This window comes from Neomonachus schauinslandi, chromosome 13 (assembly GCF_002201575.2).
Source record: "Neomonachus schauinslandi chromosome 13, ASM220157v2, whole genome shotgun sequence".
Lineage (NCBI taxonomy): Eukaryota > Metazoa > Chordata > Mammalia > Carnivora > Phocidae > Neomonachus > Neomonachus schauinslandi.
Genome location: NC_058415.1, coordinates 60,331,461 through 60,356,669, shown reverse-complemented (window position 1 = coordinate 60,356,669; position 25,209 = coordinate 60,331,461). Strand labels below are relative to the sequence as shown.

Here is a 25,209-nt window from a genome sequence, read left to right as displayed (position 1 = left end):
TTGGACAAGACAGGTCCCTTCTCTGGGGACAGCCCCTTGTAGTGGCAGAGACAGGTCGGAGGCAGCTTGCGTGATCCTGAGACTTGGGGTGCTTTTGCCTGGCTGACCCCCATGTCCTCTTCTGTTGGGAACAGTACATCAGTATTTCTTTGGGGAACTGCCCCTTCCCCACCCTCCGTCCTGGTTAAGTGAGGCTGACACCCCTCCCTGGGTCCAGTGGAGAACACATGACCCAGGCCCCAGCAGCTGTGGGGTGCACAGAGCTGGCTGAAGGAGACCAACCTCACGTGTGGATCCACTGTTGCAATGCCCAGGGGTACACATCAATTTGAAGGCTCGCGCGTAAGCACTCTTCTCGGGTCTTCCCCAGGGCCCTTGTGTGCGCCTGGCTATGGACACAAAGCCTGGCTGCCGTGTACTGGGCTCCTTTCTGTACCCATGCTACTCCACCTTCACACCCCAACCTGCTTTGATGGAGCCTGACCTCACTGAGCATCCACGTATGTGCCTCTGTATCCGGCCTCTCATTGCACAATTAGGAAACTGAGGCCTAGGGTGAGTCAGGGACTGGTCTGGGGCTCAGGAGGTGGGCAGAGTCTAAAGGAAAAGGAAGAGCTTTAGGCCAGGGCTCAACACCTCCCGAAGGGGTTTACTTGATGTTAAGAGCCTCTAAGATCCTAGGGGGACCCCTGTCTATCCCCTTTCCATATAGGGTCATTTTCTTCTCCACATCCTCACATGTGCACAGACACACTCACTCACATTGACTTCTCAGGTGGGGACCATGGAGGTGTGGTCAAGAAAGGGCAGACACAGGGGAACTTACAAGAGGGAGAGTTAGAAAGAGGTTGGAGGCAGCTCTGTCATGGGGCAGGGGCATCCATTTTCCTAACGACCTGCTCAATAGGGGAACACCTAAGGTCCCAAGGGTAGCTTTGAGGGGACAGGACTGGGGTTTTGCAGTCCACCTCTGTGGGAACCTGGAACCACAATGAGCCCACAGCCCCTAGTGTGGACAGTGGCTACAGAAGAACAGGTCAGGAGACAGGTCAGCAGCAGACCAGGGGACAGGCGATGCAGGGTGGAGGACAGGCGAGGAGGACAGGATGTGCCTGGTGTGGGGGGTGGAAGGAGCTGGGAGCAAGGCCAAGGATCCCTCCAGGGATCCAGCCCTCCAGGCTCCCCTTCCCCAGGACCTCACTCGTGCTTCTTGGGATCATCTCCAAAACAAATGACTTGTCCCCAAGTCCTTGTCCAGGTTGTCTAAGCCTTTTGGACTTGAGCTTCCACACCTGTAAAACAGGGACAAAATCCTACCTCATCAAGTCATTAAAAGAGGTTAAAGCATGGGAAAACCCAAACTGATGCAAAATCAAAATGCAAACCAGGTAAAAGAAACAGGAGTTGATGAAGTCAAGGAAGGAAGGTACACAGGCTGTCCAAGTGCCACAGAAAGCTACTGGCCAATGAGACTTGGCATGGTTAGGCCACCCAATCCAGGACGATAAACTCAAAAGGAAGATGGCACAATGGAGGCTTCCCAGAGAGAAGGATCTGAGTCTCACAAGATTAAAGAGGCCCGCAGGAAAATTAAGGAGGCCTGGAAGATATTCCTCAAAATGCTCTAATTTGGTCAGGTAAATTGCCGGACAAATACCCAATCAAGACTGGACTAATTCCCTGTTGGTCGCATGGTTGCAATTATTTTACACTGTTAAACGTAAAATGTATTCATGCCCATACATTTTAATCATTTTGTTTTCCAAGATGAAGGGCCAAGCGTGCCTATTGGAATCATGTCCTCTGAAGTACTGGTCTTTATTTTAAGTGGCCCACTCCTGTGACCCACCATCGCTGCTAACCACATGGAACTCCCCTTTTCACCTCCGCGCTCCTCATTGGAAGTGATCTCCACACGGGCAGAGACCACACCATGTCCTGGTCACTGATGAGGCTACAGTGCTGGGTATAGAGCGGGGATGGATGGGTGGACAGATGGACAGATGGAGAGAGAAGGGTGTCCATTAAAAATGAGCCTTTATGTGGGGTGGGGTGAGGGTGTTAAAAGTAGAGGCCCTGGATGGTATGCACGGAGCGCTTCCAGCTGTCCTTCCAGCTCTGAGCCTCCTTCACCTGCACCACGTTGTCATCCTGGATCTTCTTCAACTCCTCTTCAAATAGTGCTAGATATTTCTGGGAGCAGAGCAGCAGGGGGAGGCCAGATGAGGAGGGACTTCTGGACTCTGGGCCCTAACGGAATGCTGTAACCCACTGGCAGGTAGCTTTTAACTTACTCCAGGCACTGGCAAGAGCTCCACAAATCATCCCGCATGTAATCTGCCCAAATACCCATCAGGCAGGTCCAGTTGTTTCCCTCATTTTATAGATAGGGAAACTGAGGCTCAAAACCTTGCCTAGGGTCACCCAGCTAGAAAGAAGCTGAGCAGGGACTAGGACCCGTCTCCCTGACTCTGGACTCTGCACTCGTTCCTAACTGCCATCCAGTGTGGTGGCCTCCTTGGAGCTCAGGGCTCTCGGCTTCCTTGGAAGGCTGATCCCTCCAGGCCTTGAGCACTTACTGAACTCAGCAGAGTGGTCCCCTCTCCCTGGAGCTTGGCATGGTGGCCAGGGAAGGGCCTGGGCTCTCCCAGTATGGGGATCAGCCTGTCTTGTCCATGTCCACCCACTGCCACCTACTGCTACCGGGGCCTCTGTGCCTCTGACTAGTCTGGCACCTCACTCTAACTCAACCATTCCTCTGGAAGGTCCTCCTTCATCCCCCAGTCTGGGTGGGGTGTCCCTCAGCACTGGGGCTCATGCCATCAGACCCACGCTCTCACTGGGACTGGACATGACCCGCAGATCTCGTCCTTGGGCCTGAGAATATTAACTGTCTTGAGCGTTGACACCATCCTCCGGGGCACCCTGGCGTGGGTCATCTGCTCCATGGGCCAAACCCCGCGACTCCCTGTGATGGGAAGCTCCCTTCTTCCCAAGGCAGCCAAACAGCTGCCCTGTGTTCACTGGGGTCTGCCCAGTCCCACCTGGTCTCTCCACTCACCAGGTAGACGGCATCTCGGGCTTCCACGGCTGCCAGGTGACCCAGGGTCGTTTTGGTGGTGGTGATGGATGATGTTTTCCGGAGGAGAATCTTATTTTGGATGGTGACTTCGGTGGGTTTGATTCCTGGCCACTTCCTACAAATAAACATGCATGTCAAAGGCGGACAGGCTTGTCATCATCATAGTTCACAGTGCACCTTCCAATCCTGGTGGAAGAGTTTAACAGATCTTTTTTTTAAAAAAAAAAAAGATCATGTCTGAAACATCTTCATTAAAAGGAAAACCCTACTGAGCATTTAACATTCAGCTTCTTCAAGTTCTTTTTCGTACTTTCACGCTGTTTAAATCCGTGCGCATAGACGGTCTTGGGTTCTGCATGGGGGGGAGGAATGCCACACTCTGGTTGTCTCCCTTTGCCAGGCCTGTTTCCTCAGCAGGGGGCTGGCCAGGAGGCAGGCACCCATTCCCAGCCCATTTTACCTACTGGGCTGGGCAAATCACTGCCTTACTTCTTCCAGAGCCACATTCTTGGAGCCCACGGAACAAGCACTTTGACAGCTCACATGCAGTGGTTCACGGTGCCACTGGCAACTTGAGAATGTGCCCCATACTGGGATGGGCCTCCCTTTCTATGCAGGCCCCCCTTTGTGGGTCCTTAGCAAGGGAACTAATAGCTGCTGAGCTCTTATTATGTGCCAGGGGCACTCTAAGGAAGATCTCGTTAAACTTTCTCTTTATAATACCATGGAAGGTGGGCTGCCATGCCCATTTCACAGGTGAGGAAACTGAGGCTTAGAACATAATGCCTTTCCGGGACACCTGGGTGGCTCAGTCATTAAGTGTCTGCCTTCGGCTCAGGTCATGATCCCAGGGTCCTGGGATCGAGCCCCGCATCGGGCTCCCTGCCCTGTGGGAGGCCTGCTTCTCCCTCTCCCACTCCCCCTGCTTTTGTTCCCTCTCTCACTGTCTTTCTGTCAAATAAATAAATAAATAAAATCTTAAAAAAAAAAAAAAGCATAATGCCTTTCCAAGGCTTCCAGGTGCCCCTAACCATTCCACTGCCCAGTGCTCCAGCAAACATGGCTATGGGTGACACTCCTCAATGTTCTCGGCTCTTACCTGCTCCCCCGTTCAATCAGGGGCTTCTCACTTTCTTCCTTCAGGGAAAGCCTAGCGAGTTTCCTCCGTATGAGGATTGATGTTTTCTGTTTGGGGGACTCCATCCCTGACAGGCAAAAGACAGGTTATGACCACGGCCTCACGCACAGTCTAAGATCGAGGGGATTTCCCCCTGACCTTACGTTTGGAGGGATGAGGGCTTGCTCCCCTCCTCCCCACTTGGGAGTCTCCAGAGGGACACGGAACCGGTCCCACAGAGAAGCTGAAAGCACCAGATCTGTAGGCCTGGGGTGGGGGGGGGGGGGGGGGGGGGGGGGGGGGGCGGCTAGTGGCGGCGGGCAGGGGGCCTGGCTGAGTGATGGGAGGTATGGTTTAGGTGTTCTTCCCAGCTCCAAAGCCCAGGGCATGATGCTCTGACCTTCACACAGCTTCCATGAGCCTCCAGATAACCTTTGGTTTATACTAGCTGAAATGGGTTCTAAACGAAGAACTACCCCTAGGGCAAACACATTCAAAGTCCCTCTGATGTCTGGCTCGCTGACCTGTCCTTTGATGTGCTTTCCTGTGGAGTGAAAGCCAGAAGGGAACGGCAGCCCTGATCTGCCAGGGAGGGCAGGGCCAGGCCACTTGGCTCCGGCAGGAAAGGCCTCCCTGGGGCTGATACAGCGGGTCTCCCCAGCTCCACGTTTCCTTCCAAGGTACCAAGAGTACCTTCCCTGCTGGCTGCTCTGCCCATTCTCCCTAATCTCTAGCCCCGCTTCCCAAACAAGGCTTGCACTGGCGAGAGAGACCTCCAGTATGGGAAAATAACCAGTGCCTCAACATTCATATACATGTTGACCCAAAAAGTCCACTTCTAGGAACTTATCGCCCCAGAATAGAGATATAAGGACGCAGATGCTTCCTTCAGCACAAGCACAGGAGTGAAAAACTGGAAATGGCCCAACGTTCAACAGCAGGAGACTAATTAATAAAGTATGACATACAGCAAGAGAAAATGCTGAAGATGACTGACCATCTTGGCCAACATTCACCTGAGGGTGAATTAAGTTATAAAAGAGCACACACCCTATAACACCCCCCCACACATACACACACACACACTCAGGCCTGTGCCCAAAAGGAAAGGACTGGAAGGATGAACAGCAAATAGTAAGGGCACTCTATTCTGGGTGGAAAGACTGTGTTCTTTACTTCCTTTGTAACGGATATTGAGTTTTTAATTTTACTATAAAAAATGTAGTGTCCTTGTAATAAAAGCTTTTTAAAATAAAAATATTTTAATTACTCACTAAGTTAGTGATAAATTGATAACATTTAATATATGGTTCACATCTTTATATAGTAGCTTGTTAGGAATATCTGTCCAGTTTGTGGTTTGTCTTTCAATTTTTCGACATTTTTCTTTGTTTTTATTTTGGCCACAGAGGAGTGTCAGCCATTTCCTTAATGGCTTCTGGCTCTCATCTCATACTTAGGAAAGCTGCCTTTACCAAGATTATTAAAATATTTACTATTAGGGTTTTATTTTTTTACATATAATTTTTGACCCATTTGGGGATTTGCTTTTTTAATTAAAAAAAAAACCACCTTATTTTTAATGAAAACAAAAATCCATCAGTCCTGTCAGTGGAGAATCTGTTTTCATTCTGGTGGAACTGGGGGAAAAGCAGATGCCCCTGGCCCATCACCCTCCACCTCACCGACCCCCTGGGGCCCAGGCAGAAGGCCGGTGGTACGACTTACTTGCAACCTGGACATCGTCGATGGTGACCACTTCATCCAACTGCAGCAGGAACTTCTCAGTGAAGGTGGCCAAGCTGGCTATGAAAGACCGGCCGTACTTCCTGGTGAATTCCTGGGGGAAACATGGGCAGCCTGGTGTTGCAGGGAGAGGAGTCTGCCTCCAAAGGCAGGCTGAGGGAGGACTTGGGGAGCTAGCAGGTGAGATGAGACCAAAGTCATGTGTCGGCTATGTATGTCCAAAGTAAGTGGCATCTGGTCCTCAGCCAAGAGGCCTCTCCCAAGAGCTGACTAGGCTTGAAGATAGGAAATGATTCAGAAGTGGCAAAGGGATACCCACAAACAATTCACTAAAGAGAAATAAACAGACATGGATCTCGAAAAAAGAAGTTCTCATTAGTAATTTTAGAGTTAATTCATTTAGAAATCAAAAGATGCACATTAAACCAGCCAATAATGATGAACCAGCCCTATAACACCTGCCGACTTTCATGCCCCCCTTTGGCCAGGGTGCCAGGTAGGGGCCATGCTCAGCACTGTTGCTGGACTGTCAGTCGGGGGTGGGGGGGAAGGAGAGGTCTCTCTGGGGGCACTGCAGCTCTCAGCACCCAGACCTGGGAGTCCATGGCACCACTGACCTCAAGCTTCTCTTTGGTTGCCACAATCATAGTGTCTAAATCGTCCTGCCTTTTCTCTTCCACTTGACACAGAGACTCCATTTCTTGGAAATGTGAGGGATGTCCGAGATTTGGATGGAGCTTCTGGGCATTTTCATCCTTCAATCAAACAATCCAGAAATCAGTGGGGGTTTTGACCTGGTCTCTAGGTCAGGACCAAAATGCAATTGGCCCACGTCCTCTGCTAATAAAGGCCATGGCCAGAATGATGTGTGCTCTGACCCAGGTGTGTGAAGGGCCATGGATGGGCAGAGGAGAGGCAGAGAAGACAAGATAGGGGCATGGCTGGAGCTGACGCTGAGAGCTAGGGAATGGGAGAGCCGAGCAGCTGCCTCAGCACAACCAGGGCCTTAGTCCAATAAAATCGATGGCATCCATGTCCCATGCCTCCAAGGACCAGGTAGACCATCATTGTTGATGTCAATGACCACACTCCCACAGAAACAGCAAACCCACCAAGTAAATCCAAAAAGAAGTTTATTGAACACCTTCTATGAAGAAGGTATTTCTCGGGGTGCCTGGGTGGCTCAGTTGGTTAAGCGACTGCCTTCGGCTCAGGTCATGATCCTGGAGTCCCGGGATCGAGTCCCACATCGGGCTCCCTGCTCAGCGGGGAGTCTGCTTCTCCCTCTGACCCTCTTCCCTCTCGTGCTTTCTGTCTCTCATTCTCTCTCTCTCAAATAAATAAATAAAATCCTTTAAAAAAAAAAAAAAAAAAAAAAAAAAAAGAAGGTATTTCTCCAATGCCCCATGCCCCTCGGACCCTATCTAACAGTCCCAGCCTGGCCAGTTCTGCCTATGCCCTGCCTCCATTTCTGAGCTCCCAGGGCCCTTGGTCCTGGAGAGGAAGGGCTGGTCTTGGGGCCCCCACCTTCCTTTTCCCCAGCTTCTCCTGATAATTCCAGAACTGTCCCCGGATCTCTTCGGCAGAGGCGCAGAATCTTTTCCAGTGGTTGTCTTTGAAGTTCTCCATCACCAGCCAGCACACCTGGGGCAGCAGCTCCTCAAATCTCCTCATCTGGGCCCGTAATTCTATAGGAATTGGAGGTGGGGGAACCAGGGGAGGGGACAGAACAAAGCCAAGGTGCTGAAGTGATTGCTCCCAAAATGTCCCAAAGTAGTGTCCCAAAGAGAAAGACCTGGTCTACAACGTGGCAATAGCTATCTCATCAGAAGGGGTCAGGCAGTCAGAGCAGTATAGAAAATACTGGATTAAGCAAATTCAAAAGACTTCTCTTCAACACTCTGCAGGACTTCCCAGCTCATGAAAAGTGCAGTGAGTCTGAGTCTGTCTCATCCGTTATCCCTTCAAAGACTGCCTTGACTCTAATCCCCTTCTGTCCCTCCAGACCCCTAAGTAGCTCTATGTTACTTACCTTCTCATCCATATCCCTTTACCTCTCTCCCAGATTGTCATCGCTCTGTTTTTCTGCTTTGTATTTTGGATATTTTCTTGATAGTAAAGCCATTCATAATTTTAAATCTTCAACTATTTATTTTTCCAATTTAGAAGTTCTATGTGGTTCTCTTGCCTATCTACTTGGTCATTTTAATAACCTCTCACTCCTTACTCATGTTTCCAGTATCCTTTTCTAATTAATTCTAATAAATACATGATTTTATATTCTGTGTCTGATATGTTCAATATCCAAAGTCTTTACTGATCTCATTCTGCTGCCCCACGCTTAAGGGGCCCATTTCCCTTGTGTTTGTGTGTATGTGTGTGTTGTTTGTCCGTTTTTTACTGTGAGCTTTTATTCTGGGGCATTTGATTTGTGAGAATCCTTAGAGGTCTGAACTGAAGGCGGGTTTTTTGTAGAGAGGATTTGTAGTGTCTCTATCGATAAGCATCTGGGCACCATTAACTCAAGATCATTTGAGGCTAAATTATCAGCTGGAAGTCTTTTGGATGATCCTCAAAAACAAAGTCAAATTCAAGCACAAAGCCTGTTTTATAGTTATGGACTCTTTTATTTTTTTAAGATAAATTTTATGTATTTATTTGTCAGAGAGAGAGAGAGTGCACAAGCAGGAGGAGGAACAGAGGGAGAGGGAGAAGCAGACTCCCTGCTATACAGGAAGGTTGCTAAGCAGGGAGCCTGACCCGGGACTCAATCCCAGGACCCTGGGATCACGACCTGAGCCAGAGGCAGCTCTTTAACCAACTGAGCCACCCAGGTGTCCCAACAGTTATGGATTCTTATTGGAGTTTTCCTTCCGCTTTACCTAGTAGCAGGGTTTTTAATAAGCCCATTTCCTTCTAGTTGCTGGTGGTGGTAGTGGTGCAGGAGCGGGAAGGGGGACCTGGTTTCTGTCTCATTCGTCCTACTCTGCAGCTGGAGCCCTGTGGGGTCCCAGTTTTCTGTGGCTGTGTCCTTCCAGACTTTCTACCTTGGGTGGTCTGGGGCTTTGTCTCCTGTTCCCGAGGCCCTGGAGGCCATGAAAACAAAGGCTTACCTGGGAGTCAGCAAAGGCCTTCAGGCAATGTGTTACTGTTCAGTTTCTCTCTTGGGGTTCCCATTTTCACCCAATTTGGGGGCTTTGTGTGTTTCTTACTTTACAGCTAGCTCATCAATACATTTAAAAGACTTTATCACAAAAATATTGTATCTGATACTTTTAAATGTTTTCAGTGGGAAGGTTGGTCAGGATACTGGACTCCCACGCTGTAGGAAATGGAAGTCTCCATGTCATGGGAACTGACTCTTACAGAGAAGAACATAATCTGCAGCATTTCCCAAACCCATTTGACCACAGAACATTTCTTTTGAGGAAGGTCATAGAGGATGGGATCCCAGAGTTCGTGTGGGGAAATTCTGAGCTAGAGAAACAGTTTGAAGTCCAGCCGCTCTACTGTAAGACCCACAGTCGCAGTGAGACCCACTGTGGGTGATTTTCCCTGGATGTGGCAGGTCTCTGTGACTGGCTTAATCCTCAGAAAAGGCTTATATGGTGAGTGTTGTCTTAATCTCCAGTGTACACACAAGGAAACTGAGGCTCACAGAAATGAGGTGACTTGGTCAAGGTCATAAGGCGGGGAGATGGCAGTGCTGGGTCTTGACCCTAGGTCTGGGTGTCCCCTGATCCTCTCTCTCTTCTACCCATGCTGCCCCTCAACCAACAGGCAGGACGGTGATGGGCCCTCAGGTGTCCTGCCTTAGAAGCAGGAATAATTAGGACTTACAACTGCATACAACATGCATGGCTATAAACAAAGATGCGGAGGAATGTGGAGAGATGGGCAAAGGTGGGAGCTGGGTGTGTTTTCACAGCTTCTTTAAGGTCATTACAATAAATGTGAATGGCACGACGTATCCTACCTGCCTGTTTTCGTGTCCCTACTTTCCAGGAGGCTGTTCTGTTCGGGGTCATCAGAGCCCAGCACAGGCCAGGCATACAGTAGGCACTTAACAAATACCCATGGAAAGTTTTCTTCAAACGGTCAAATACAGAGTTACCACATGACCCAGTGATTCCACTCCTAGTTATATACATCCAAGAGAAATGAAAATGTACACCCACAACAAAACTCGTGTGTGAATGTGTGTAGCAGCATTATTCACAGCAGCCAAAGGTGGAAACCACCAAATGAATGGATAGACAAACTGTGGTACGTGCACACAGTGGAATGAGAATCGGCCATAAAGAGGAATAAAATAGGTGCCACCTGATACAGCGTGGATGAACCGTGAAAACATTATGCAAAATGAAAGAAGCCAGTCACAAAAGACGACACGGTACATGGTTCCATTCATATGCAAGCCCGGAACAGGAAAATCTATAGAGGGAGAAAGTAGCTGAGTGGTGCTGAGGGCTGGGGCAGTGACAGGGGGACAGGGGTTCCACACCTGACAGTGGTGATTATTGCCCAGGTCCGTGAGTAAGCTAAAATCCATTGAATTGTACACTTTACATGGGCGAATAGTATGGCATGTGAGTGTCTCAATAAAGCTCTCAAAATCATCTGGGCAATGAACAAAACATTCTTAGCGATGCACATCACCAGATTTCTCAAGAAAAGTGATCTTCAGCATTGTTGTTTCTCCCAATTAAATCCGATCAACGCTTTTACCTCATGCTAAGATGTCGGCTTTTCACAGGGAGGCTCCTGTGCCTCCCCTGGTGACCTCCAGGTCAGGAAGGCGTCCTCTGGGCTTTGAGCTCCAGGCTCTGCTCAGTCGGTGGCACGTGCCACGCCCCTGACCTGCCCGCCCGCCTGCCGCCCGCACCTACCTATGAGGCAGGAGTTATGGTACTCGTCTGTCTGCATGTGGTAGTCCAGGATCTTCTTGCAGATGTTCTCGGCGCACTGGTCAAAGTTTTCGTACGTGCAGTCAGGCCTGATGATGGAGCGCTTCTCTCTGCGGTAGAACTCCTGCAGGAGAGGCTGACCATCACCACGGGGCTCTGGAGCATCACCATGCTCCTACAACCTCCACCCTGTTCTGCACGCTGCCTAGCCCTTTCTCCTGATGGCACCTCTGCCAGCCACACTCTTCCTACCCAACTGCCCTTTTCACCACTGTCATTATCCCCATCACAAGGCAGACATGACCGAATGGCAAAACTCTATTGGTCCTTCAAGACCCAAATGGAATCTTATTTCAATGACTGGGTTGAGAACTTTCTACGATGCTTTCTATGAAGTGCCAAGCCGGATACTAGGCCAAGGGCCACAAATATGGAAGATTTAGAGCCCCTGTTCTGAAGGATTTGCAGCCCAGTGGGAGGCTGACAGGAACATGCACAGACAGCCCTGTGTGGGGTGTGCTGGAACTGGGCACTGGGTAGCTCCCATTGGAGGCCCCCCAGGTGCCTGCTCCAGCAGCCTCACCCAGCTCCCTGTGGGGCCACCATGTCTGTCACCCGTCTGCAGGACGCTGGCCTCCCAGGGACAGAGACTGGGCTTGTTGCTCTTGGCCTACCCAGTATCTGACCCACAGTGTCCAAGAAATGTGTGGATAAATGGATATATGAATGAATAAGGTTTAATTTTTAGGAAAACACCACATGAGGTGACAGAAGCTGGGTAGCCGTGGCCATGGGAGCTGGAATCCCCTTTCCTCAATTTTACCCATAAGGCCATTATCAGCAGAACAGAAGAGGCAGAGGCAGAGGCAGCTGCCGATGTGGGGCCAGCAGCCAGTCAAGGGACAGGCGGAGGACTGTGGCTAGCGGCCCTCACCTCTACAACGTTCAACAGATGCTCATTGCTCTCCCAGAGGAGGGTCAGGATGATCCCTTTAAAATCCCTGCAATACACAAAAGACAGATCTCTGAGGGGCCTTATCTAATCACATGAAATGGTGTGGACAAGACCAAATGGACAGAACATTCTGAGTGCACAGTGGCCCAGCCAGAATTGGACAGTTCATGTGATGCCCAGGTGTATTCTCATCCGATATTTCTATTTGTCTAGTTTAATGCCTCTCCTATGTGACAGTCTGGGTGTTTGGCCCCTTCCAAGAGTCTATTCTCTCTTGGCCTCATCACTCCTTGTAGCTACTTGCTCCTGCCCCAGGACCTTTGCACACACTGATTCCTCCCCCTGAGAATACTGCTAACTTTCCTGTTGGTCACATTTGCTACTACTCTTCCTCAGATCCCAGCTTGGTGGCAATTCTCGACCATCCTATTCCCATGCTCTCAGAGTGGTTCTCAGCCCTACAACACTCCCCACAGGGAGGATTTGGGATTGACTTGTGTGACTGGCTGATTAACCTCTATCTCTCCCAGAAAAAATGGGCACACCTGGACACTGACTGTTGTATCTATTTTTGCTTACCATGGAACCACCAGTCCCACTGCAGTAATGCCTATGTCAGTGCCTCGGGATCAGTTGAAAGAAGAAAGAACAATTTCTTATAAATGTTAATCAAATGAGCAAGAAGACTTCCTGTAGGACCAAACATCCTCCTTCTGGCACCTCTGGCCAGTAGGCTGACTGTGTGCATACCAGGGCTCTATTAAACAAATCTGCACAGATGCACTGGATATTCCTGTCCAGCTAGGTCAACCTTCTCTATAGTAGGAGTGAAATAAGGGACAGGTGTCTTAGAACTGCACATAGCTGTGGGACACTTAATTTTTCACAATTTCTGTTAAGTGATTCAGTGACTGCTGTACACACATGTTGTTGGCCAATTTCTAAAATATATGCATATCGGTCACTTGATGTTTCATTTGAAAATTCACTCATCATAATTAAAGAAAATTAGAAATAGAGTGAAAAGCAAAGGAAAAAAATGAAGGCCAACATTTTATGATATTTCCTTCTGCTGCTTTTAAAATCAGTTTGGAATTAGGTTCATGTATATTTTACATTCTGTTCACTTGTTAAGTGTTCCCCCACATTAAGATATCTTTTTAAATGGCTGTGTAACACCACTGAGTATGGAAGCACCATGGTTTGCAATCTCTTATTTTTGGAATGTTAGGTTTTCCCATTTTGAACCAGGATAAAAAGTATTGCATGGTGTAGCTTTGTGCGAGTTCTCTCTTCTTGATAGGATGGTTTCCTCGCGAGAAACACCCAAGGCGGTGCACAACAGGCATAATTTTATGCCCTTTACTACCTTCCCAAACTGCTTTCTGGAAAGATCTTTTGCTGTTGGCCAAGACAAAAACTCTTTTTGGCCAGCATTAGACAGACTCCTTTGTATGTTTTCACTATCCCTTCCTAAACAGTCCGCTGTGTGATTCATACCACTGGCATGATTTGACTAAGCATAATGTGGAACCTCACTGGCTTCTCTGGGAAACTTCACGTCTCCCCAGACTGGCCCATCTAAGCCCTCTGCCTTCCCCTCACCTCTGCTCCTTGACTTCCTCCTCTCACCACCTCCATCTCCTCGTCAATTTCCTGGTACCCTTAGACACACCCCCCTGCAAAGCCCCACCTCCGACCACCCTGCAAGACATTTCTCTTCCCATTCCCACCCTCAGCTCCCACAATCCCTTGAACTCTAGGCCTCCCATCCCTCTCGGGGCTCTCAGGGGAACGGGAACCCTAAAAACAAATGCCTGAGACTGAAAAGGAAAAAGGGCTAGTTGGAAATAGGTTGAGCATTTTAGCCACTCATATACACCTCAGAATTCGAAAACTCTTATCGAGTATACCTGTTTTCATGGCAATACAACTATTCACAGTTCAGTAAGAATCCATCTTCCTTATAATGCGACATAACTGGAAGTACCGCTATATAAGCAAGGCTCTGACTGGAATATCATATGGAGAAGGACATATAGAATCAGATACAACCAGACAATTTTAAGGAACTAAGGTCAACTGCATGGAGTCAATGCTTTTTACAAAGCCCTCTTGGGAAAAGCAGCCTGTACCTGGCTTACAGGGTTCCCAGCCTTACAGGTGAGGAAGGAAGACCCCTTTCTGGCAAGCCCAGGAGCCTAGGATACTGTGGGGGCCTCAAGAAGAGAGGGTTTCACCTAAATCTAGAGGGATTGCAGGTGAACTCTGGCCTGGCTTCCTAGCCTCAAGGGGCTTTTGAAAGTCTAATCTGAAATTCTTTATGAGGAGTTCCAGCAACACAAACTTAAAGAGATCTATGCGATCAATTACCATTCTTACTGCACCTACATAAAGAATCAGGTCAAATCTAAAGAGATCAGGCTTGTTTTGTAGGCAAGCATCAGAAAGAGGGGTGATAGAAGTTTTATGCCTCAATGGAAAACTACAGCACACTCTTGCGGGTTAGAAGATTCTAGTCCTATTCACTGTCTTTGAGATTTCATTACCTACCTGTAAACTGGACTGGGATCTTGCCATCTTGCACAGTTTGTCAGTCCTTACCAAACTCTCAGTTCTTCTAGTTTCCTTCAATATCTGGCTACAACTCCTCCAGTTGATGTTTCCAAATTCTCTCCCACCCTGCTGACTTGAAGCCACTGAGAACTAAGCCTGGCTGCCTGGATCCTTATTGGGACTTTCTGTTGCTTATAGCTGGCTTTCCCTCCAAAATCTAATGAAGTCCAGCAAGCTGATGCTAGACGAGGGGCCACCATAATGCCTGGAGCTGCTCCTGTGTGGGCCACTTAGGATGCTTCAGGCCCAACATCTAGAGAGCTTGACCAGCTACCTTACTACTGAGTCTCAACAGATGGTTCAGCTGGTCTTCAAGGAACAAAAGCTGACTGAACGAGAAATGAACTTATACTGGTCAAAGGAAAGAAGAATGTCTCTTCTTTCCTTGAATAAGAGGAGGGACTGACTATGACTCTCTGTTTGACCAAACTTTAGAGAGGCTCTTCTGAGCCTACTTCTTGACTGGGCCTTATCCTTGGGCACGGTCTTTGGCCTGCTGGGTCCTATGTGAGCAAGATACTGTTAATTCAGTTTAGACACAACCTTCCACTGTCATGTCGGATCACCTTCACTATCCGATCACCATGGCCTGCCTGCAGCAAAAATCCTGCTAAGTAGGTTTAGCAAGAATCTCACTACCCTTGAATTTTCCATCCACTGACTCCCTCACTCTGCACATTAGCTATAGATCTTCTCTTGTCCTGAATGTATTCTGAGTTGAGCCCCATCTCTCCCCTACTGGAACAGTCTTGACACCTATTGCAATGGTCCTGCATGAAGTCTTCCTCACTGTTTTAACAAGGATCAGAATAATTTTCCCCTTAACACCTCACACTGGCAGTGCTGGGAGGGACCATCTGCACCCTCCCATGGTAAACTGGGAACTTCCTCTAAAATCTATTTACATATTGGTTAATCTCAGGCAAAATATGCCATGGATTTCTTCCCCTTTCATTTGTTTGCATTCTAGTGAGAATTCGTGTTTTCTCCAAATGTTTGTTCCTAATTTTATTTCCTCCTTGCGTGTGGTCTCTTCCAATTCTCCCCTTAGCCTACTAAGTGCTGGAAAGTTCCTTAACAATTTGCTGGGGGAAGGTGGGCAGGGAGAGGAGCCAATTTTTGCTTTGTTGGCCTTATTTACCACTATTGTGTCTTTGCTGGTTGTTACTAACTTTTAATTGCAGTTTACCTCAGAGGGTTTTAAAATTTTATTTGCCAAAATTTTCCATCTTTTTCCTTGTGATTTCATCTAGTGTTTCTTGGGGTGACGATCCTGTATACTCAAGAGAGGCCTGTGGGTGACTTGCTGGCTCCTCCCCACAGCTCCAAGAAGAGGATCCTCTTCTACCCACAGTGCACAGAGAAGATGAAGGCTTGAGGAGAAGTCACTTAGCCAGAGTCCCATTGTGGGGGGCAAAACATCATCAGGCTGATTCCATTTTCTGACCAATTCACCACTGAGCTAGGCCAGGAAAGTCTCTCCCCTTTGAGAGATTTCATAAATGCTTGATCTATTCATTATTTTTTCTGTTTAGCCTGTGATTTTTTTTTTTCACCACAAAAATACCATGGGGCATCCATACGGTGGCTAACTATTTAGCAATATAAAGGGATGAACTATTGATATGTGCAACAACTGGGGTGGATCTCAAGGGCATTATGTTGAGTGCAAAAAGCCATTCTGAAAAGGTCATACACTGTATAAGACCATTTATATGAAATTCTTGAAGTGACAAAATGATAGGCATAGAAAATGGATTAGTGGCTGCTCAGGGTTAGGGGTGGTGAGGGAGGCGGGTAGGTATGGCTATGAAAGGATAGCATGAGTGACTGAACGGTAGGTGGTGATGGCACAGTTCTGTTTCTTGATTAGGGTGATGGTTATGTGAATATACACATGTGATAAAATGACAGAACTATACAAAATGAAAGAGACAGTCAAGGTTTTAATGATAAGGAATGTCTTTTTGTGGGGGGGGGGGACAAGGGAGCATCTAGCTGCTGACTTAGACCCAACTTCTAGGCTACCTGAAGTGAAAGCCACCCTTTTTTTTGCAAAGTTCACAAAACCCCAGAGATAAGACCAGTGGGGCAAAAAAGACTGATAAGTAGGGGTGCTGTGATGGTGAGTTCCCTGATTAAGGGTGTGTGTGTGTGTGCATCCATTGTAGACTTTTACTTTCTCTGAGGGCCCCCAATTTTCTGAAGTTGAAATCTTGCTTGTTTGCTTGAAATGTAGCCATATTAAGTGGAACAGAGTTTGTTTTAATCAATGAAATTAAAATAAAGGGAAAGCGGAATGGGGGAGGTGAAGCATTAAAAAATTGAAAAAAAAAACCAACACCCACAAAAAAAACCCCAAACCTAAAAGGGGTATGCTGCCTGACTACCCCAAAAAGCTTAGCTTGGAAAATGAGAAATTTTGGTGAAAATGACTTGCAATGAATTTAGGTGAACTGGGATGAGACACATTGACCTTGACCCTTACCTATTCCCTTCACCCACCTCTCCTTATTTCCCCCCCCAGCTGTGTCTGGTTTAGCCACCTGCTGACTGAGACAATGGGTTAAAATAGAGTTAAAGGATAAGGTACCACTTACTCAGCTGGAGGTGGTGGCTTCTCCCCGAGCACCTGGTACTTTCTGTCCATTCGGTTGGGCTTGGAGTATCGTGTGATGCTGTGAGACACAGGTAAGTCAGCGCTCTGGAGGCTGGGGTAGGCGCACAGCTCTTCTGTGGCTGGAGCCTCCAGGCCCGCCTGTGGGACACCGTGACTCCCGTGTCTGGGGCGGAATCCTTCAAGACACTTCCCTACTCCCCACCTGCTATGGAGACAACCTTATTGTGGGGGTGAAGTCCTTATCGCTAAAACCCACCCCAGGACCCTGAGAGGGAGGGAAGGGCCAGAAACTGTGCATCCTTGCTTCCTTGTGGTGAGGACCCAAAGAAAAACAGGTTGAGATGCTTTTCAAATAAAAGGACACTATGCCCAGTTAAACTTGAATTTCATCAAAGCAGTGAATAATGTTTAGTGTAAGTATGTCCCATGCAACATCAGACAACCCTAAGCAACATGGACTACATTTTGTAACCACTGAGAGACTGACTATACAAATGGACAATAGCTGGACTCTACATAAATACAGAACTCTGACCCAGACCCTGCAGCAACCTGCCCAGGAAACCAACCCCTCGTCTACCGTAAACAACTCAGGAAGCCAGCCTGATACAGGTCAGACTTGCAGGAAGTATTGTCACCTCTTGCGGCAATCCAAAATGCTAAACAATAACTCCTGTAACAATAACTCCAGCTCCAAAAGGCTAGGACTTGATTACTAACTGACAGCTTCCCTAAATTTTATCCCTGCTTCCAACTTAGGACCAACCAGAGAAAGCCAAATACGCAGCCCTAAGTGATGACATGGAATGCCTGCTGCTAGCTGGTCTGCCTCCAGCTTCCCCATGTCAACAGCCTCCGTAAAGGCACACCTAAAGCCCTCCCCTTCTCCACCATACAGCCTCTTCACTCCCTTGCCTGACTTTGAGTCTCTGCTAAAACCTAAGTGATGATGGCTGACCCCCTTGCTGTACCACGCTCCGAATAAATAGGCTTTGCTTTTCTCATTTGGTTGGTCTTAGGTTTATTTCTATGTTGCAGATGGCGTTCATGTTCAAAAGGACCTCTCAGAGGTATGCAAAGCAGGAATTTCCTCATTACCACTTCCTCAGAACCAGGAATTAAACCATATAAATGACGGCTCGCAGAGAATCCAGAAGTCAGTTCAGCCGCTGGCTCTGTTACCCGCCTCCTATAAAATCAGTGTCGGGGGACAGGGGGGCCCACACTCACTGAGCCATGAGTCTAATGACCCCAATGGGAGCATGGTGGGCAGAGTGCATGGCCAGGATGCAGAGGTCTAGGATTCCTCCTGCAAGGGAAGCCATCTCCAATGTCCCTCTTTTTTTACCAGGATGATGGGTATGGGCGGAGGGCTGGGATCCAGCAGTTGTCACCATGGAAAGCCACAGAACATCCAGATGGGTTCTCAAGGTGGGAGGCCCGTATGAGCCACATCACTCAGCAGGAAAGTGCACAGACCTGACTAGAGCCAGCTTTAGACCCAACCTCTCAGTGGGTCCCTTGGGGTCTCAGAGCTGTGAGCACAGGTGGTACATTCCGAGGACAGTCTGGTGAAGCAACAGCGTGGTCCCTGGCCTATGTCTGGGGGGTGAGGGGAGGCATCTGGGAAGGGGAGCTCCTGGGCAGCCCGGCCTCCCCACCTTCCTGTCGAAGCTGCACTGGCACTGGAGAAGGCTTTCCTCACGAAGTGTTCCCCCCGGTTCTGGTGTCGCTTCAGGCCTTTGGGTGATGAGTGCCCAGGACAAGAACAGAGAATCCGAGGTGAGGATGGGCCAAGGGGTAACACCGGCCCCCCCACTGCCAGTGTCCTGAGACCCACAGGCCTGTGTGTCCCTACCTGTCTGGGAGCGGTCTTTGTCACACTGCTGGGTTGAGCATTTTTCGTCGGGAAGTCTGAAACCAAAGGAAAGGAGATGAGCTTTTCCCCCGTGACCACGAGGACAGCTCAGGCCAGGCACTCATCCCAGTTAGCCCACAATACCATATGTATCAGTCCTATTATGAGCCCCATTTCAGAGGAGGAAACTGAGGCTCAAGAAGAAAAGCCCCTATACAAAGTCACAGGCTGTCAGGGGTGGGAACCTCATGTGTGGGACCCCACAGATGGTCCCTGAAGGCTCAGGGCCATAAGCTATGGTGGCAGGGCCCTGTTGTACACCCCATGGCCACTCACTTCAGGATCTTCTTGACCACTTCTACAGCTGGGTCTTCAATCATGGGCTTCCCCATGCGGCTCGGCTGGGCGAAGGACTCGGGGGTGACCAAGTCTATCTTGGCCTCCTCTTCAAGGGCTTCTGAAGACATCATGATGTCACTCTCCACCTCTAGGTCAGTCATGACATTGTCCTACAGGCCCAAGAGAAGGACCTGAGTTGGTGGGCCCAGCCTCAGTGCCAGGGATGCAGGCGGCCTGGGTTCATGTTCCCAGGGCCTGCTGCTGGAGGCCAGCTGCCTGATTCTCTGAGCCTCGATTTTCCTTCTAAAAAATGGTAATGGTCATATCTCCTTCAGAGTGTCATTCATGCATGCATGCATGCATGCATTTTAGTGTGCATGTTGGCTTTCAAAATGTTTCCTGAGTACCTGCATTCAGCAAGGCACTGGGACACAGTGTAGAGAGGTAACATGTGACCGCTGTCTTTACGGGGTGTACAGTCTGGTCAGAGACAAACATTTAATATGTGCTTCTACGAATAAATGTTTGGTCAAGACTGGGACCAGTGCTGTGAAGAAGTTCCAGAGTCATGGACTTACAAGGCCAGCCTGTAGATATGCCCAGGCACTGTTCTCAAAAGGGAGGAGTGAATGAAAGTGTCCACAAGTGAGTGGCCAACACGCCCCACAAGTTGGATCTTAGAGAAAGGGTAGGAGCAGTGGCCCACAGTGAGTGCTTAGTTAGGCTGGTTCCTGTCTTATCGAGTCTCGTCTCAGCAGGGGGCTGTAAGAGGGCAGGACCCCAGCTGGACTCCTGGGTTCCGTCTGGACGGGCACAGTGCCGGCGGTGTGACGGAGGCTTAGTATTGGTGGTGAAGAGACTCCCCGTAGAAGGAAGCACTGGTGGCAGTAAGGTGGCCAGAACAGAACTTGTGGGGGGTCCACTTATGCCCACACTGGGTCTATGACACTCCCCCCGTGGAAGTTGGTTGAGTGCCTCAGGCATTCAAAGCCTGGTGTGAGAGGCTGAGTATGGGGTGAGGGTGACACAGCTCTGCCCTTTTGGGGCACACAATCCAGAGAGACAGGCCTTACAATGGAGACCTCACTCTGGGGCCTGTGAGAGAAGGCTCGGGGTAAGCCATGTCTTTGGGGTGGGAGTGAGGGCGAGAAAGGAAGAGGCCATGGAGGGCGGACCGAGGAGGCTGCTGTGAAGGCCCAGTCCAAGGGTCTGGATTTCACCCTGAAGGCAGAAGAGTGACATAGTCAGACTGACCTTCTCCAATGTTCGGTCTGGCTGCAGCTCAGGGAGTAGAGCATGAGGGGCAGTGAGAGGGAAAGGGACCATAGGTGGGCAAGTAAAGGGGGTGAGGGTGGGGTGGGGAGAAGCCAGTGGTTGCTCATGGGTGTGGGTAGGAGAAGAGGCTGAAAGGTAAGGTTGCCTGAGAGCCAGCTGGTGGGGTAAGCTGAAGGTCCTGGTGGAGATGAGGAGGTGGTGTCAAGAAGTGAGGGGTCTTCTAAAGAGACCAAGGCGGGGAAGTGGCCTATCTGGGATTTGAACCCAGATCTGACTGCATAGCCTATAGTCTTTCCAAGGCATCCTAGTAGGCTTGGTGTCCAATAGGAGCCTGGGAGCCTCCTATTCCCTTAGGCTCTGCTGAGCCCTGTGGGTCTCCTAGGAGCCTAGACCTGATGGCTCCCCCACCCTCCCCCATTGCTCAGTCCCTTCCTTTACTGTCCGTTCCTTACGGTAAAGACCACTCGAGTCATGGACACTGTGTCCAGCCTGCAATTGAGGTACTGAATCCTCTGGCCCAGTTTTTCTTTCCAAGTCTGGACAAAGCCAAGGAGGTCTTCCGAGGTCACCATCTAGGGGAAGAAAGCCACAGGAAGTAGGCTGAAGGACGGCCAGTTGCCTCCATCTGAACTGCAGACCTCTTGGTGCTATGGAGGCCCCTCACTTTCAGGGAGGGCTCCGAGAGAGTGGGAGATGCTGGCCAGCTCTTCTGGGCAGTTGCACTGGGGCAGCAAATCCTTCAATGTTGGGGCATCAGGAATTCTAGTCCTGGTTTTATGGGTTCATTCTGGGCAAATGATTTAAATTTGCTCAATTTGGTTTCCTCATCTATATGGTGGGGACCCAGAATGTTCCCTGGGATCTCTTCTAGCTCTGACACTCTTAGAAGGAAATGTTTGGCCCGAGATGGCCAGGTTGTGTAGGAGTGAAATGACCACAGCCTTTCTGGAAGGTGATGTTCAGTTTCACCGTGTATCCCACACATCACTTGGCAGTCCTCACACTTGTTCCCCTGAATCGTTCACTGACCTATGCAGACAACCCAGGCCAGGAGGTGCCTTGGCCTCTTCTGCTTCCTTCACTTCCAGTGCACTCTGAGTCCTAACCATTCCCCTGCCACTCAACTCTGGAATCAGATGTCTCTGCTGGCAACCTGTCCAGGCCACTATTCTCTCTGCCTCAGTCACGACACCCTGCCTCCCTCCTCCCTCCTTCCCTGCCTTTCCGCACACAGCAGCCAGGAGGCCCTCTTCACGTGTGGCACGGAGCACGTGACCCCGGCCACATCCATCCCTGGTCCCCACTGCCTTCACCACGAATCCCATTGTTCCCGTCTCCTGATCACTGCTTTGCAGAAATAGCCAACCAGTCTCCTCCATCAACACACAATTGCCTGCCCAGCCAAGTTCACATTCCCCTGCCCTGGCCAGGAGGCTCTGCAAGCCCCAGGCACCCTGTCCAACACCTTACACCACCAGGAGGGGACAGTGAGGGGGTTGGGGAGGTGAGGAAATGTGGAAGAGCAAATGTTTCTGCTCTGGAAGAGGCAGAGCTGTCCCTAGAGGGTCTGTTGAAGGGGTCACTTCAGATTAACCTACTTTCCCTGTATTCCCCAGGGATGTGCTGAAATTACTGCATGAAAATACAGAGGTCACTGGGGGCCCTGCAAAAAATGAGAATAAGATGAGGGACATGTATTCACTCTGTGCTTTGTGGATGTTTGAACTTTCTTCAAGAAGCACGTGTTGCTATGCAAGAAAAAGCAATAAAGATAGAAACTAAATGTCCTCTCAGTGTTGACAAAAAAAACACCTCAACTCAGTCACTGAAATGGAAGAGAAAAGACAGAGCTTGTTGAGAAAGGAGCATCCCACTCAAGAAACCTCCAGCTGAGACATCTGGTTCTCAAGTGCCTGGTTGAGTGCTGAGAAAACACTGCTCAGGGAGGCCAGGACGAATGTTGAACAGGACACAGAGATGTGTGCTCATGGGGGAGAACAAGCAAGTAAACAACATAAACATGCAGAGACCTGCTATGCTGATCTATATTGCTCTCATTTGGACTCTTCACAGCTTATACGTAAAAAACAGAAGACACCAGTGTATGTGCAATGATCAAAAAACCAAGCAAATGAAAAATCAAACAAAAAAGTGGTTGTTCAGAGGGTAGAGTCCTACTTCTATTTTTCATCTAGGGCTGAGTTCCAATCACAGGGAGGGATGCCTGGTGACATCAGAAGGGGAATGAGGTCAGACAGAAGCCCCACACTCACTGGACTCTACAAGCCTGCCTGGGAGGGGCTGGGGGCTGGAGGAGGTGTCTGTGTTTTCTTTTCTTCCTTAATTCCACTGAATAAAGCAGGGGTTAAGTGGGAAGGCTCAGAGGCCCCTCTGGAGCTGGAGAAATCTTGATGAGAGATGTAAGTTTACTTCCAGTTTATAATTCTTGTGTAATGCATCTTTACTATTCATAGCTTAGCAAATACCGAATACTTACTTTTTTACCTCCCTTTGAGTTTTGACACATTTCTACTTTCCTTTGGAGCTGTTCCAGAGAAGAATTTAATCCATCTGTTTGCAAATTGGATTTTGCGACCTAGAAAAACCAGAGGTTCCATGATTTGTCTCTAGTTCCTATTTTGATCAGGAAAATGTTCAGCAAAATATATTATCTGAGAGATGAAGTCAATATTGAAAAAATGAAATGAGGGGGAATGCACAATGTTATCAGAAACTAGATCAATGCAAATGTAAAAGCATTTTTTGTTTTGTTTTGTTTTTTACTCTCAAACAGATAAGGTTTAAAAATAAAATCAACAACCCACAGTAGTGGTTGAGGACATTGTCCCACTGGTGAGGGTTGTCTGCATAAGCCACCTGGAAAACATGAGGAGCCTTAAAACATTCATGCTCTGCCCTTGTAATTTCAGCTCTGGGAGATACCCTATGGACATAATCAGAGTTTCCTGTGCAAGGGTGTTTGGTATAATAATAAGTGAAATCCACCAAATTTTCCTCCAAAAAGGAATGGCTAAGTAAAAATGGCAACACATTCAGGAGAGGGAAGCAATCACAGTAGTGTTTTTGAAAGAATCTTTAAAGATTTTATAGCTTAAAAAATTGTATAAGTAGCAAGAGGCAGTTTTGTTCTTTGTGCATATATACATATATGTATTATACATTATATATGTACACATATATAATATATATGAAACCTTTCCATACAGAAAAAAGCTTAAAAATAAGTCAAAGCCATTCCTGGCTTGATTGAGATATTATTGACATATAACATTATGTAAGTTTAAGGTATACAAATGTGTTGATTTGATACACTTATATATTGCAAAATAATTATCACCATAATGTTAACTGATACCTCCACCACATCAAATAATTACCATTTCTTTTTTGTGATGAAAACATTTAAGATCTACTCTCTTTGCAAATTTCAAGTATACAACATAGTATTATTAACTATAATACCATGCTGCACATTAGATCCCCAGAACCTATTTGTCTTATAACTGAGTTTTTACCCACTGACCCTCATCTCCGCATTTCCCATACCCCTCAGTCCGCATTTCCCATACCCCTCAGTCACCATTCTACTCTCTGTTTCTATGAGTTTGGCTTTTTTAGATTCCACAAAAAAGTGAGATTGTACGGTATTTGTCTTTCTCTCTCTGACTTATTTCACTATGCATAATGCCCTCAGGGTCCATACATGTTATCACAAATGGTAGGATTTCCTTCCTTTTCATGGTCAAATAATGTTCCGTTGTATATATATATACACCTTCTTTATCCATTTGTTGGTTGACAGACACTCTGCCTGTTTCCACATCTGTTTCCACACCTCAGCTATTGTGAATAATGCTGCATTGAACATGGGAGTGCAGATATCTCTTCAAGACCATATTTTCCTTTCCTTTGGATATATACCCCCCAAAATGGGATTGATGGTGGTTCCACCTTTAGTTTTTTGAGGAAACTCCATACTGTTTTCCACAGTGGCTTCACCAGTTTGCATTCCCCCAAACACTGCACAAGGGTTCTTTTTTCTCCACACCCTTGCCATCAGTTATTATCTCTTGTCTTTTTGATGACAGCCATTCTAACAAGTGTGAGTTGATACCTCATTGTCATTGTGATTTGTCTTTCCCTGATGATGAGTGATTTTGAGCACCTTTTCACTTACCTGTTGGCCATTTGTATGTCTTTTTTGGGAAAATGTCTATTCAGTTCCTCTGCCCATTTTTAAATCATATTGTTTGCTTCTTTTGCTATTGAGTTATATGAGTTCTTTATATATTTTGTATATTAACCTCTTATCAGATATATTATTTGCAAATATTTTCTCCTATTCCATAGGTTATCTTTTCATTTTGCTCTTTTTTTTTTTTTAAAGATTTTATTTATTTATTTGACAGAGAGAGAGATAGCGAGAGCAGGAACACAAGCAGGGGGAGTGGGAGAGGGAAAAGCAGGCTTCCTGCCGAGCAGGGAGCCCGATGCGGGGCTCGATCCGAGGACCCTGGGATCATGACCTGAGCTGAAGGCAGATGCTGAACGAAAGAGCCACCCAGGCGCCCCTATTTTGTTCTTTCTTTTGCTGTGCAGAAGCTATTCAATGTGATGCAGCCCCACTAGTTAATTTTTGCTTTTGTTGCTTGTGCTTTTGGTGTCACATCCAC

The 25,209-nt window shown here is 48.0% G+C and overlaps 1 protein-coding gene across 1 annotated transcript in view; it reads right to left on the bottom strand.

The window, feature by feature from the left end:
• Positions 1-1,963: 1,963 nt before the first annotated feature.
• Positions 1,964-25,209, bottom strand: part of CCDC180 (coiled-coil domain containing 180) — a 61,274-nt gene continuing 38,028 nt past the window's right edge. Inside the window, 14 exon segments of the mRNA XM_044920601.1 lie at positions 1,964-2,193; positions 3,062-3,197; positions 4,182-4,287; positions 5,928-6,039; positions 6,563-6,700; positions 7,473-7,633; positions 10,835-10,976; positions 11,787-11,853; positions 17,024-17,101; positions 18,705-18,844; positions 18,846-18,957; positions 19,238-19,410; positions 20,968-21,087; positions 23,013-23,111. Of these exon segments, the coding sequence (XP_044776536.1) occupies positions 2,062-2,193; positions 3,062-3,197; positions 4,182-4,287; positions 5,928-6,039; positions 6,563-6,700; positions 7,473-7,633; positions 10,835-10,976; positions 11,787-11,853; positions 17,024-17,101; positions 18,705-18,844; positions 18,846-18,957; positions 19,238-19,410; positions 20,968-21,087; positions 23,013-23,111 (1,716 nt within the window). The 3' untranslated portion in view covers positions 1,964-2,061.